At 42.1% G+C, this 14196-nt stretch overlaps 1 protein-coding gene across 1 annotated transcript in view; it reads right to left on the reverse strand.

Moving 5' to 3' along the window:
* Positions 1 to 573: 573 nt before the first annotated feature.
* LOC127440455 (cadherin-6-like) overlaps positions 574 to 14196 on the reverse strand; it is a 40275-nt gene continuing 26652 nt past the window's right edge. Inside the window, exons 8-12 of the mRNA XM_051697031.1 lie at positions 11236 to 11372; positions 10548 to 10669; positions 5744 to 5861; positions 4472 to 4723; positions 574 to 2908 (exon numbers count right to left, since the gene is read on the reverse strand). Coding sequence (XP_051552991.1) covers positions 2403 to 2908; positions 4472 to 4723; positions 5744 to 5861; positions 10548 to 10669; positions 11236 to 11372 — 1135 coding nt within the window. The 3' untranslated portion in view covers positions 574 to 2402. The remainder of the gene's footprint in view (positions 2909 to 4471; positions 4724 to 5743; positions 5862 to 10547; positions 10670 to 11235; positions 11373 to 14196) is intronic.

Below are 14196 nucleotides of genomic sequence, written 5' to 3' on the forward strand. Positions count from 1 at the left end.
AATTATTTAGCATTTTTTGGGGACTCAATAAGAGGGGATGGGGAGAGAGAAGTTTAGTTTAATTATGTATGTTTATTATATTTTCTTTTTTTGTTTTCTTCTTTTTGTGTGTGTGTGTGTGTGTGTTTATTACTATATGTGACCACAGGGGTGTTCGTTGGCAGTCATGGTGGGGTTGGTGATTGGGAGGGATATTAGTGGGGGTTAAAATTTAAATGTTAATTCTATGTGTATGTGTTGTGTTTTTCTCTGTTGTGTAATAATCAATAAAAAAAAAAATTAATTTGATAAGTAAAAAAAGAAAAAAAAAATGGTGAGCAGCAAAATAGTCATTTGCAAAACAAATCAATAAATAAATATAAATTGGTTGTGATAAGTCAAAAGCACAATGCAATGCAAGTGTTTCTGGATGTGACTTGAAAATAATTACTGAGCTTCAGATGGTTTCTCTAAAAGAGAACATTTATTTTAATGAAAGTTTGAATCCATCTGCACGTCATCAAATGAACTGAAATCGGCTCACATTTACAGATGAACACGTTCATAACACATGGAAACAATAAAACAGAATGTACATATTTCAATGATATTTAATCATCATCGCAGTTTATAAATATTTGGTACAAAATATCACAAGATATAAAGCAAAGTAGTACATGGACATAATCTACTCTTCCCAAGCCACTGGTACAAAACACTGCTCATTAAACCAAGTTTTTTTTACATCATGAATAACCATCTTTTATCCTGTTTTTTTTTTATTTTTTTATTTTTTATTTTTTTACAGCATATAAATGACAAAAAACGGAAATCGTAATTCTGCTTCTAAAACACAAATATTTACCTGCTCAACCACTGTTTAGAGCGAACTCCCCCCTTCCTAACCGCAGAGGTGAACACAATCTCAGGCTAATTTTGTAGTCTAAAGAGAGGGCACAATCATGGCCAAGTGATTTACTGATAAGATTTCTCAGTACAACACTGTAGTGTTTATCATTCAGACAAGGAATAAATCAATCAACTTTTCATTGCTTCCATAGTGACTTGATGCTCTCTTTTATTGCACAGTTGTCTGTGGAAAGGTGGGAATTACAGCTTCAAACTGTGATTATTTTACAATTTTGCATTCAATCCCTCTATTCTTTGACTGAATCAGTTATTCTATGTAAATATATTAAGGTTTAATTCTTTTTGTTGATTTGACTGTATTGTGTTTTATCTCAAGGTCTCTCTGTTCAGCTGGATGAATGGAGCAAAAAAAAAAAAAAAAAGAAGAAGAGAAGAAGAAAAAAAGACAAATCCCATTAAGACAAATGCTTAAGTAATGTTTTAAGGTAATTTTATGGAATGTTACGTTTTGCAGCATGTCATTAAGGGACTGTGTGAATATGTGTCTCTCACGAGGAGAAACTAATACTAAGCAGTTCTGAGTTAAAGCAAAAGTGTGCCAGACTGCTAAAGGAATTCAAGCAAAACACATTTAGATCCAGTGACATAGCAGATAATTGTAAGCTTCTGGCATTTTATTATTTTTTTTTTAAGTGGATGATGAAAACCAGTGCCAACCATGAAACATATTCTGACCCATTTTTCTAGATGGTCTACAAGGAGTTCAAACAATCTGTCTTGATTCTGGTTACAGTACAACGCATCTTTTCTTGAGTGCGTAATTAGATTAGTAAAATTATGCAAATGATTAATAGTAAGGGTTTCAAAATGCCTCCCAGTTATTAGACAACTCCTATGATCTTGAACGTTTGATTCTGAGCTTCCTGCTACACATTGAGGTCTGATGATGAATTCACAGGCTTAAGATTAGCCTTGGTCTCATTTCTTTCAAAAAAAGTACAACTTGGTCTTGGCCTTTTTAGTCAATGGTTTATAGCATGCCTGCTAAAGTTCACTTCAAGTGTCTAAGAGACTCACAGTCTTCAGATGAACTTATTTTGCAACAGAGTTTAAAGAGTAATTCTGCATGATCAGATGGTAGGCTTTTCAGTACGTTTTCAGTGATGTTTACAGATATGAAAAGCTGCAAACGCAGAGTGTAAACTACAGTACATCTCAAGAAAAATCTGGGATTATCCAGAATGATGTTACTGCAGTTGATCTCTTTCTGATGAGCATGAGAGAGCACATGTGCAAGAGAAACAATTAAAGTCTGGAACGTACAGAAGCGTCCTCCTTGCACTGTGAGAAGTTAATCTCCTCTTATGCATCTGCTTTGCAGAGAAAATACACAGCCAGTCAGGACGGAGGACCCGAGTGCCTGATTGTAGGACAAAGAGAAGGATAAAAGGGCACTTTGTAAAAGAAATAAGGCTGCCTCATTCTGCCATTCCAGTCTTCAGTTAGAGGCAGCACAGCAAATGAGTCCCGCTCCGCAGTCTGCCAGATATCTGTTAGGAGTCCCAGTCGCTGTCTTCTCCACCATACATGTCAGCAAGCTTCCTGAAGCGTGGCCCCCACTCGCTGAGATAGTTATAGTTCTGCTCCCCCTCCGAGGATACAGATCCCAGTGAGCTGAGTGACTCCGCCACTGATCCGTTACCTTCATAAGCGTAGGTGGCCAGCGAGTCATAAGGAGGAGCTGTGGGGTTGCCGTCGTTTTCCTGTACACGCTGGTTGATAAAGTCCCGCACATCGGCGTTGCCTCGGGACGGCACGATGGTCCTACGGAGTGGCGGTGGGGGGTAGAGCGACTCGGACGGCAGGATGTCCCGCCGCAGTTTGCTCTCCTCCATCACCTCCGGGTGGCGAAGCGCTCCAATGTCAAAGGCCTGGGTGTCCTCCTCGCCACCACCCTCGTCGTTGTAGCTGACCACGTTGTCTCTCACGTCGTCTTTGGAGATGATCAAAGGCTCCTTCTTCTTCTGACGTTTCAGGGCAGCAAACAGCACCACGATCACTATAAAATTAGGCAAATGAAAATGTAAATGGCAAGAAAGACTTATATTGGGTGAGAATACAGTGGCCCCTAAAAGTATTTGGACACTTAAGCCACTAAAAACTGTGGAAAATCAAGTTAGACATGTAAACTGACATCAAATTACTTACTTTAATTCAACAACTCCCTATAACTTTTGTACTTTTTTTTTTTGGCAATACTAGAAACTTATGGAATCACACAATTGATTGTGTCAATTATTTTAATCTGTTAACATTCTTAGTTTCTGTTACTTAAAAAATAAAAACAAGAAGCTTTGTCATCATCCCATAATTCAAATGACTAAATGTCATAAAAAATTAAATGTCTTTGCATTTGATGAAAAAATAACAAACAAATGGTATTTATTTTAAAGAAAGATAACACAGGCAAATTCTTCAAGCGAAACTAAAGAAGTTTATTAGGCCTTAAATGATAAAACTACCTGTATACTGTATAACTGTCTAACATTATTGGAACATGTCGATAGGTAATGTGCTGAACTACATCTGTGGTTTCTCTGCAAGAACACCTGTGTGATCTTGAGGGAAACTGACTTCATACAAAAAAAAAAAAAAAAAAAAAATTCTTGGGACCAGTCTGTTTACAGTGCAGTAATTGCGTAAATGGCTTTTATGAGAAATGCTCTAGCATAATTTGTTTGCAGCTGCCACTTGGTTTAATATTGTAACCTAATTCAATGACATATATATATTTTTATGTGTGGCTAAAGTGTCCATATACTCTTGGGGCGACTGTGTGTGAATGCAAAATGTTTAGTATTGGTTGGTTGCTTTTATCATTGATCTTTCACTTTAGTGGAGTATGAAGAGTTTCATGCATGATGCATGCTTTTACACTGCTGATGTCACCTTGGTGTCACGTCTTTTGGAGAACTGCTACACGCAGTTCACAGGTGAGATTTGGCTGATATTAACGGTTTCCCAAACCAAATAACAGTATGCTTACTAAAAGCTCTCTTTTTTATCCCTATTGAACTGCATCACAAAAATCCAAAGGAAACAAACAAGCCGCACAGTAAAGTGATCAATTACACATGCAGTCATATGAAGATGTTTTCCAATAAAGTAAGCCTATAATTCAAATGTGACGATATTTCCCTTTTATTGGATTAAATCACTGGATTACTGGATTAATTAGAGCTTTATTGAAATCTAGCCCTTGTTATTCAGTTTCCTGATTAAATAACTGGCAACTGAGCTTTATCAGTTCAGCCATCTGAGCATGTCAGAAAACCTTTTTCTTTCTTTTCTTTTTTTTTCACTTAATTGCATATTAATTTACATGCAGATCAGGCATTTGCACTTCAGACCACTGGAAGTGTAATTAATCAAATTGTAGCACAGACAAAAGCGCTAACTGACAGGTTGACAGGTGGGAAAATGAAAAGAAGAGTCTTACTAACAAAGAGCTTGAAAGATGAGCAGGCCAACTCACAGCAGACAGACAGATGGAGGGAGCAGTGATCAGACGGATGTAGCAAGAAGTGATCTGACTGTTAAGAGAGGTGGAAGTGAAACTTACAGAGCAGTATAAGAATGCAGAGCAGGATGGCCACGAGTGCCCCTGTGCTGAGTCCCGCAGAGCTGGTCAGCGCCTCGGCGTTGCACATCTCCATGTTGCCATCACGGTCGCACGTGCACACCCGAATTGTGAGCGTGCCCGTGCTGCTCTGCATGGGAAATTCGCCATCTGAGATCACCACATTCACTAGATGGGTGCTCTTGTGCATTCGGCCAAATCCGGTCTGTTGTGTGAAGATCCCAGCTGTGTTGTCTATGAAGAATTGAGTACTAAGTTTATTATACCTATTCTTTCTGATCACAAAACACTTGAATGTGACTCAATTGTAATTATGACTACATAAGTGGGAAGTATGATCTTCCAACAAGCATGAACAGGCATCACAACACTGTATACTGTCAACTGCTATAATTAAAAACAAGTGATAAATGACAGTCTGAACATGAACATGTTTAACATTGCATCTGTAACTGCATGTAGATTACAGATGTAAAAAAAAAAAAAAAAAAAAAAAAAAAAAAGACCAACATATGTACTAGGGGTATTAAAGTTCCATTTAACATGAAAAATAGCAAACTAAATATGAAAACATTTAGTGCACATGATCATTATCACAAGACAATAAGAGACTTTCCTAGAATGTCAGATGAAAGAAATCTCTTCTTGTAAAAAATATGGCAAAAAATGGGATAAAGAATTGACGTCCAGAATTGGACAAATTCATTTTCTGATTTAAGGGATAGTTCACTCAAAAAATGTAAATTATGTCATCATTTATGCACCCTCATGTTTTTCCAAACCCATTTGGCTTTCTCTCTTTGATAGAATGCAAAAGGAGATGACAGCCTCAGTCACAATTCACTTTCATTGGATGGAAAAGGGATACAATCAATGCAGTCAATGGTGACTGAGGCTGACAGTCCCTAAAATTCTGCTTACCATCTACTTTTGTGTCCCATGGAAGAAAGTCATATGGGTTTTGAACAACATCAGGGTGGGTAAATGATGACAGAATTTTCATTTTTTGGGTGTACTATCATTTTAAGAAGAAGCTGAAAGAATAGTCAAAGGGAGCTGCCCTTTCGGCAGACCATAACAAATTCAGACTGACCTAATATTACGGCTACTGCAGAATGATCTTGTCCAAATTTTAACATCTAGACATAAAGCCACAAGCCCTAAAAAATTCTACTATTTGATTTGTCTGTGTTGTCATCATGAGGAGCGACAGTGAGCTAGTTGGAGGAGCTGAAAATATGCAAGGGCACCCACCTCCATTATCTCGCACTGAGAAGTTTGCTTGCACTGAGCTCTCCGGTGCTAAAGAGAAGAAGAAGCGATGTCCACTGGCCGGGTCATCTGAATCCACTGCGCTGATTGTTTGGATTTTCTGTGACAGAGAAGCAATTGATAACAATACATTTTTAACAGAGTGCATAGTACTTGGCATTCACAATGTCATCTTTCAGACCTTACAAGTGTTTACATGCAAACACTATATGTACGTTTACTGTGGGAAAAGATGTTGGCTCAGTAATTGAGGCTTATGGTTATCTTTAGTTGTTACCAAGTGCAATTTTAGGTTAAATGCATCTCTCAAGGGTGCACTGGCTACATGCTGTGACAGAAATGTAATCATCCATTGTGTGCCTCATGCCCCCCCCCCCACCATTAGGCTTAGAGACTGGCCAGATTTCTTGTGTTACTGGCTGCCTTTCCTTTCCTCTGGGTTTTTACAGCAGTCTGTTGGAAAGGAATGGAACCAGAATTCAAACCTTTTCTATGTACAATCTAATGCTGTCTTTAAATAACTGTTTTATTTTAACAAAATATTTTTATTCAGTTTTGTGTCGATGTAGTGACATTAGGGGTCACTCTTGGGAGCCCCAAGCACCTCTGATTTTGAAAAAAGGCCAATGGGAATTGGTGAGTGGAATTTGCATGCCACTCCCCCGGATATACGGGTATAAAAGGAGCTGGCTCGCAACCACTCATTCAGATTTTCTCTTCGGAGCCGAGCGGTTGTGTTCAGCGAGCTGAATTACTCTGCCGATCCATTCACCTTGAAAAGCTGTTGGATTTACGGCGCATTACAGCGGCTTCTCCCCCTCTTGCACTGGTGAAGTGCAGAGAACGCCCCTGGGCGCTTCAGCAGCTAAAAGAGTATATTCTTCCTACTGAAAGAGTATATTTTCCCTTCTAAAAGAGTGGCATTAACAGAGAGCGTCTTTTTAAAGATGCCTCTCCGTTTGTGTGTATTTCCTAGTTGCGGTCATTACCTCTCCGCTTCCGATGGCCACGATCGCGGTCTTACGTGCTTGGGCACTGCCCACGCTGAGACAGCGTTTGTGGACGGGTCATGTTCTCACTGCGAGAGCATGACCATGGCAACGTTGCGGTCCCGGTTTTTTCTTCGTTAGAGGGAAAGACCACCCCAGCAGCTCCCCGCCTCGGTCCTTCTACCTACGGGTTTGAGGCCGCGTCGGTTAGCACTGGGGGTGATTTGGGGACCCCAATGGGAACCACTCCGCCGGTAACTCCCCACGGACCTGCCATTCCCCAGAATGCTCGTTTGCCCTGCTGGGATGAGATCGCCGGCTCGTCTCAGGGCGAGTTCGCAATCTCGTTTCGGTGCTCGCGAAGTGGATGAGTTCTCAACTGCAGCATCGGAGAGCGGGCTGTCCAGTCTGACGCTGAGGACTCGACTGGGCTCCCACCTTTGGGTGCGGTCACCCAGTCACAGCCTGACGCACAGCTGGCAGCCATGCTTGCCCGGGCGGCTGCGTGTGTCAGGCTGGAGTGGAACCTCCATCCCCCTGAACCCTCGCAGCCTGACGATTGATTCCTGGTCCCGGAGCGCTGCTCACGGCCATGCCCCGCCCTGGTCCCTTTCTTCCCGGAGGTGCATGAGGAGCCCACGAGGTTGTGGCAGGCACCTTTCACTGCCCGGACCCAGTCTCTGAGCTCCTCTGCTCTCACTACCCTCGATGGTGGGGCTGCCAGGGGGTACTCGGCGATTCCCTAGGTGGATAAGGCAGTTGAGGTGCACCTGTGCCCACAAAACGCCGCCATCTGGCGGGGCCACCTGATACCCCCATCCAGCACCTGTAGGGTTACGTCGTCTCTGGCGACTAAAGCCTGCAGTGCCGCTGGATAGGCTGCCTCCGCCCTGCATGCCATGGCTCTCCCTGCAAGTGCACCAAGCCAAGGCGCTAAGAGAACTGCACGAGGGTAGTTCTGACCTGGGATTGATGCAGGAGCTGCACTTGGCGACCGACCTCGCTCTCCGGGTGATGAAGGTCATGGTGCGGACTCTCGGGCAGGCGATGTCCACCCTGGTGGTCCAGGAGTGCCACCTATAGCTCAACTTGATCAAGATGTGGGAAGCTGACATGGTACGGTTCCTTGATGCCCCGTCTCCCAGGTCAGCCTGTTCGGCGACACCGTCAAGGACTTCGGCCAGCAGTTCTCAACGGTGAAACAGAAGATGGAGGCTATTCAGCACATCCTGCATCAGTGCGGTACAAGACCTCGCACCGCGTCTGCTCGTCACCAAGGGCGTCCTCCTGCTGCAACAACACCAGCTCCGCCGCAGCCCACCCCCGTGGCCCGGACCCGGCATGGAGCCACCCGCAGGAAGCAGATGCCACCTGTCTCACGGCCGGTCACCAAGAACCAGAGGAAGGCTTCGAATCGCCCCTGAGACGGGCGACCCAGGCACATCGAGACCTGCTGCAAGCCTGGAAATGGTAAGCAGACCACTCCATCCCCCGGTGGAGGGCCGGGAGGAGAATCCTTTGCCTTTTCGTTGATTCGCCACATGCCCAAAGGGCTGCGGCACCTACACGTTCAGAAAAGGAGCGGTTTCTTCATTCCCTGGGTCAAATATCCGGTGCTCATGGCGGTCGTTATCATGACCACTGGCCACCATTCCTTTATGGCAGGTATGGCGCTCCAGGGGTGGCCCCCCAGCCCCTACTTCATCGTACCGAAGAAAGGCGGTGGGTTGCGGCCAATCTTGGACCTGCGAGTACTGAACCGGGCTTTGCACAAACTCCCGTTCAAGAGTGGTTTTACGTTGCATGTAAATTTTCTCGGCCACTCCTCCACCCTCTGGTGGACAACAGCAGAGCCTCCCTGGACGGAACGCCCCGCCGTGTTTTCGGTGGATGGTAGGGGTCTCCTCTGCCCCTGGCAGCGGCCCTGACCTCTCCAGGCGGTCGGTTAGGAGCCCCTCCTCTCCTCGCGGTCGGCAGCCGTTCCTCCGCTCTCAGGCGGCCGGGCTCCTCTGTCCCCCGGCGGATGGCCGTGGCTGCTCCATTGGGGTGGATGGTAGTGGCGAGGACTCTACTACGGCGCATTCCTCCTCCTTCCCGGATTTCGACACTCAATGGAAAGGAGGAGGCGAGAACTGGCTTAACAATATAAATAATATTTTAATAATGAACTTAAACCAAAAAGACAAACACACACACAGTTGTCGGACAGCTGTCCATAACTCTCTCTCTGTCACACCGCCGTCTCCGGTCGGCCTTATCCCTCTCAGGCTTAATCAGCCTTATTAGGGGCCAGGTGTGCGGAATCCCGACCTGGCCCCGCCCTCCGCCCCGCCACACTGTGTTTTCCTGTGAAAACAGGTCTCAAAGTTGTGCTGCTTGGTTTTAATTACAATATAATGTGTTTGTTTATGTATTGTATGATACATACAGTATGTGTTGTGGTGGGGGCGTGGTCGAGTGCCAGCTTGTGAATGGAGAGCGAGATCGGGAGAGGAGAATGGTGAGGGTCATCACCTGTCATTGATTGTCTTTAACAGCTGTTTGTCATTGCAGTGAGAGTGGAGACAGATTTAAGAGCAAGCAGTGTTTATGTGTGTGCTTTTGTGTTATGCTGGAAAGCAAATTTGTGTTGAAAAAATAAATACCCTTTTAAATTGGATTTTGCCATCTCCCGCTTCCTCCTTGCAGAGAGTTAAAGAACTTGTTACAATATGGTATTGAATCGTGACCATTAAGGGTGTAAAAAAATATCGTATCGTATTGTATCACACATTGTATGCATTAATTGGCATACCCTACAATACTGATTTGCATTAAACTTATTTAATTATGTGAGAAGAAATAAATAGCTAAACAGGTGAAATTGCTGAAAGGTTGCTGTTTATTCTGTGAAAATGAGTGTCTAACACCTCATTATCCAGCCTATTACAAGACTACATGCCAAAAAAAAAAAAAAAAAAAAAAATGGACATGAAGCATTGATTTGCGTTGAAATTATGTAATGTGAGAAGTCACTGAACAGCTAAATTCCACCTCTGGGTTAGTCGGAGTCGGTATCTCACTGCTCATTTCAAGCTTATTATAAGAGTACTTCCCAATAAATAAATAAATGCACATTGATTCAAATTTTATTAGCTTACTTGTAGAGGTCGCACAGTGATCCGAGAAGCAGGAAAGATGACAAGCAAATTCGCAATACCCAGAGAAGCGGTCTGATATGTGGAGGTTCAGTTGTTACTCTGAGATATCAGACTGCTAAAAGGCGCCATTGACCAATCAGAATTGAGTATTACAGAGAGCTGTGTAATATGATACTTTAGTTTATTGATAAGCGCTATGTTTATCTATAGCCCTATGTAGATCCAAGTACATGGCACACACCAGGTTTAACAGTTCTGCCAGATGCTGAGGTGGGTGGGTCAGTGAGGTGGGTGATGACAGACAACGAGGGATACACGATGAGTCAGGAAATGGAGGAGAGGTGGACAGTTATTATGAAGTGCCTGTGATATGTGACAGCCCCTGTCATCCACCATGACACATAATCTCATCAAGCCTGACAGAAAAGGCTCTGCCGTCTAATCCATGAAGGAAAAATACTCATCACTGATCTCTATCTCTCTCCGAAGGTGTGAGTTCTGTAGAGGTCACACGCTGTTTAATGGACGCCCCTGCTTTAAATCAACACATCCATCCACCGACCAAACAGGAGAAGTGGACTTATTCCCCCTTATCTTACATCAAAATTGACAATGTGGCAGATAAAATGGGAAACATATACTAAAAGCATTCTTTACCTGGCCGGCTTTGGCGTTTTCACAGACGAACGTCTCGTAGAAGGATGCCAGCATGGGGGGGTTATCGTTGACATCCAGTACGCAGATGTAAACGGGCACTCGGCTAGTCAGCTGAGGGTTGTCTAAGGGGTAAAATAAAAACGTTTCATTAAAGTGAAAGTTCACTTACAAATGAAAATTCGGTCATCATTTATTCACCCTCATGCTGTTTCAAACCATTATGACATTCTTTCATTCACTGTATGGAAAAAAGATGCAATTAAAGTAAATGGTGACTGAGAATAACATATTGCCTAACATCTCCTTTTGATGTCCATGGAAGAAAGTAAGTCATACGGGTTTTGAACAACATTATGGTGAGCAAATTATGACAGAATTATCATTTTTGAGTGAACTATCCATTTAAAAAGATGTGGCAGATGATGACAGTCTACTTAGGATACTAGAAGTTCATTTTATTGGAGGCAAAGGAGGAAACTGGATTTTCCATTTAAAAGAAGTAAACTAATATATTTACTCTATATAAACTGTCATGGTAAATGAAATGGGGAAATCTTATTGGAGAAATTTAATGCTGAATGACTTGAGCTTAGCCCCATAAATGTATTCCAAATGAACTGCGGCTGTGAGATATGAAAAGTTGATCTGTATTGGCATAATGACTGGCCGTGTGGTGCCCACTACTTACTGAACTCAGCTGCAATCACAGAGATATTATGCCAAGAAAATTCTTCTCGGTCCAAAGGCCTTTGCAGGTATATAGATCCATTCCCCGCATAGACAAAAAAAATCCTGTCCACATCTGTATGTCGATCAATGGTATACCTGTAATTATAAAGCATATGGTTCAGACTCTAAATTCTGATTGTATGAGCCGCATTCAAAGCCATTGTAAAAGGACTAAAATTGCACATCTGTGACCGCATATTCTAGAAATGCACCTAGCTGCATGGGAACTGAAAACTTCTACAGTTAGGCTAATGAACTTTAATTGGCAGAAGAATTGCTTATTCTGATCATTCTTAATACGAAATTTTACTTTTTATTGACCATTGGTGTATTTTATTATATTTCTGCTGTTGTTGGCATTTCATAAAAGCAGTAAGCCTCTCAAATCTGTGAGTAACAGTGATTTTACCAAGGGTAAGGAGATTTTAGGCACTCCAGTTAATGTAAAATCAGTGTAACACACAGCCTCCCGTGACTTACTGCTTTGTTCACACCATACAATTCAGTTGCTATCCATAATTCTGTAAAACAGAGTATCAATGTTAACACAAGTGGCCTTTTAGAAGATCATATGTTTTAGGATGCTTGAACCAGTACTGATGCACACCAGAGCTAGAACTGAAATCAAACTGCCCTGAGCTTACACATGCCCTGCTCCCATTTGCTGTTCTTTTACTAGAAGTTCACAATATTGCTCCTTCAAATGCAATCAATCAGTGGGATTCTTCAATTTCCTAATTAGCCTCCCGATGTTGCGAATGACAGTGTTGCGCATGTCCCTGATGTCCCTGATAATTACCAGCCCTGAAGCCCTGTTCTCTGCTGCAGAGGGCTTTTTAATTGCACTTCTACTCTGTGTTCTTATTTACTGTGCTTTCCAGAGGGAAAAACATACATTTATTGTCCTCCTGAGCCCACCGCATCAGCTTTATCATTAGGGCGCTTTGGACAGTGATAATATCCTCATATATTCTCATAATTGTAGTTTATTACAATTATCTCATAAAAATGCTATGATTGAAGGACCTTTTAAATTAAATGTGGATTAAATAAGCAAGCTCTGGGAAACAGTCCATCTAAGCTCATATCGCCATAGCTTCAAACAGATTAATCAGGGTTTTTCGGATATAAAAAAAGTCAGTGGAAACAAATGGGCAGATGCTAAAGTGGCTTGCAAGCTACAGTGTTGGGAAATCTATATTTATATATCAAGATTTTAAGTGATCTTGTAAATGTAGACACAGAAGAAGGGAGATGAAAGGATCTATGGAAACAATGAGTCACATTCACTAACCATGCATACACAGATATGTATATATACTGTTGAAATCAGAAGTTTACATTCACCTTAGCCAAATACAATCTCAGTTTTTCACATTGCCTGTCATAGGTCAGTTAGGATCACTACTTTATTTTAATAATTATTTATTTCAGCTTTAATTTCTTTTATCACATTCCCAGTGGGTCAGAAGTTTACATACACTTTGTTAGTATTTGGTAGCACTGCCTTTAAATAGTTTAACTTGGGTCAAACCTTTTGGGTAGCCTTCCACATGCTTCACAATAAGTTGCTGGAATTTTGACCCATTTCTCCAGACAGAACTGGTGTAACTGAGTCAGATTTGTAGGCCTCCTTGCTCACACATGCTTTTCAGTTCTGCCCACAAATTTTCTATTGGATTGAGGTCAGGGCTTTGTGTTGGCCACTCTTGACTTTGTTGTCCTTAAGCCATTTTGCCATAACTTTGGAGGTATGCTTGGGGCCATTGTTCATTTGAAAGACCTATTTGCGACCAAGCTTTAACTTCCTGGCTGATCTCTTGAGATGTTGCTTCAATATAGCCACATAATTTTCCTTCCTCATGATGCCATCTATTCTGTGAAGTGCACCAGTCCCTCCTGCAGCAAAGCATCCCCACAACATGATGCTGCCACTCCCATGTTTCACGGTTAGGATGGTGTTCTTCAGCTTGCAAGCCTCACCCTTTTACCTCCAAACATAACGATGGTCATTATGGCCAAACAGTTACATATTTGTTTCATCAGACCAGAGGACATTTCTCCAAAAAGATCCAAGATTTTTGTCCCCATGTGCACTTGCAAACTGTAGTCTGGCTTTTTTATGGTGGTTTTGGAGCAGTGGTTTCTTCCTTGCTGAGCAGCCTTTCAGGTTATGTCGATATAGGACTCGTTTTATTGTAGATATAGATACTTGTCTACCTGTTTCCTCCATCATCTTCAGAAGGTCATTTGCTGTTGTTCTGGGATTGATATGCACTTTTCGCACCAAACTACTTTCATCTCTAGGAGACAGAATGTGCCTCGGTATGATGGCTGCGTAGTCCCATTGCATTTATACTTGCACACTATTGTTTGTACAGATGAACGTGGTACCTTCAGGTGTTTGGAAATTGCTCCCAAGGATGAACCAGATTTGTGGAGGTCCACAGTTTTTTTTGAGGTCTTGGCTGATTTTTTTCTTTTCCTATGATGTCAAGCAAAGAGGCACTGAGTTTGAAGGTAGGCCTTAAAATACATCCACAGGTACACCTCCAATTGACTCCAATTAGCCTATCAGAAGCTAATTTGCTAATTGCCTAAAGGCTTGACATCATTTTCTGGAACTTTCCAAGCTGCTTAAAGGCATAGTTAACTTAGTGTATGTAAACTTCTAACCCACTGGAATTGTGATATAGTCAATTAAAAATGAAACAATCTGTCTGTAAACAATTGTTGGAAAAATTACTTGTGTCATGCACAAAGTAGATGACTTGCCAAAACTATAGTTTGCTAATATGATATCTATGGAGTGGTTAAAAAAAATAGTTTTACTGACTTCAACCTAAGTGTATGTAAACTTCTGACTTCAAATGTATAGTATATACTTATTGTAGGGTAACTTAGTCATTCAATTTCTAAT

This window comes from Myxocyprinus asiaticus, chromosome 5 (genome assembly GCF_019703515.2).
Source record: "Myxocyprinus asiaticus isolate MX2 ecotype Aquarium Trade chromosome 5, UBuf_Myxa_2, whole genome shotgun sequence".
In the NCBI taxonomy this organism is placed as follows: Eukaryota; Metazoa; Chordata; class Actinopteri; order Cypriniformes; family Catostomidae; genus Myxocyprinus; species Myxocyprinus asiaticus.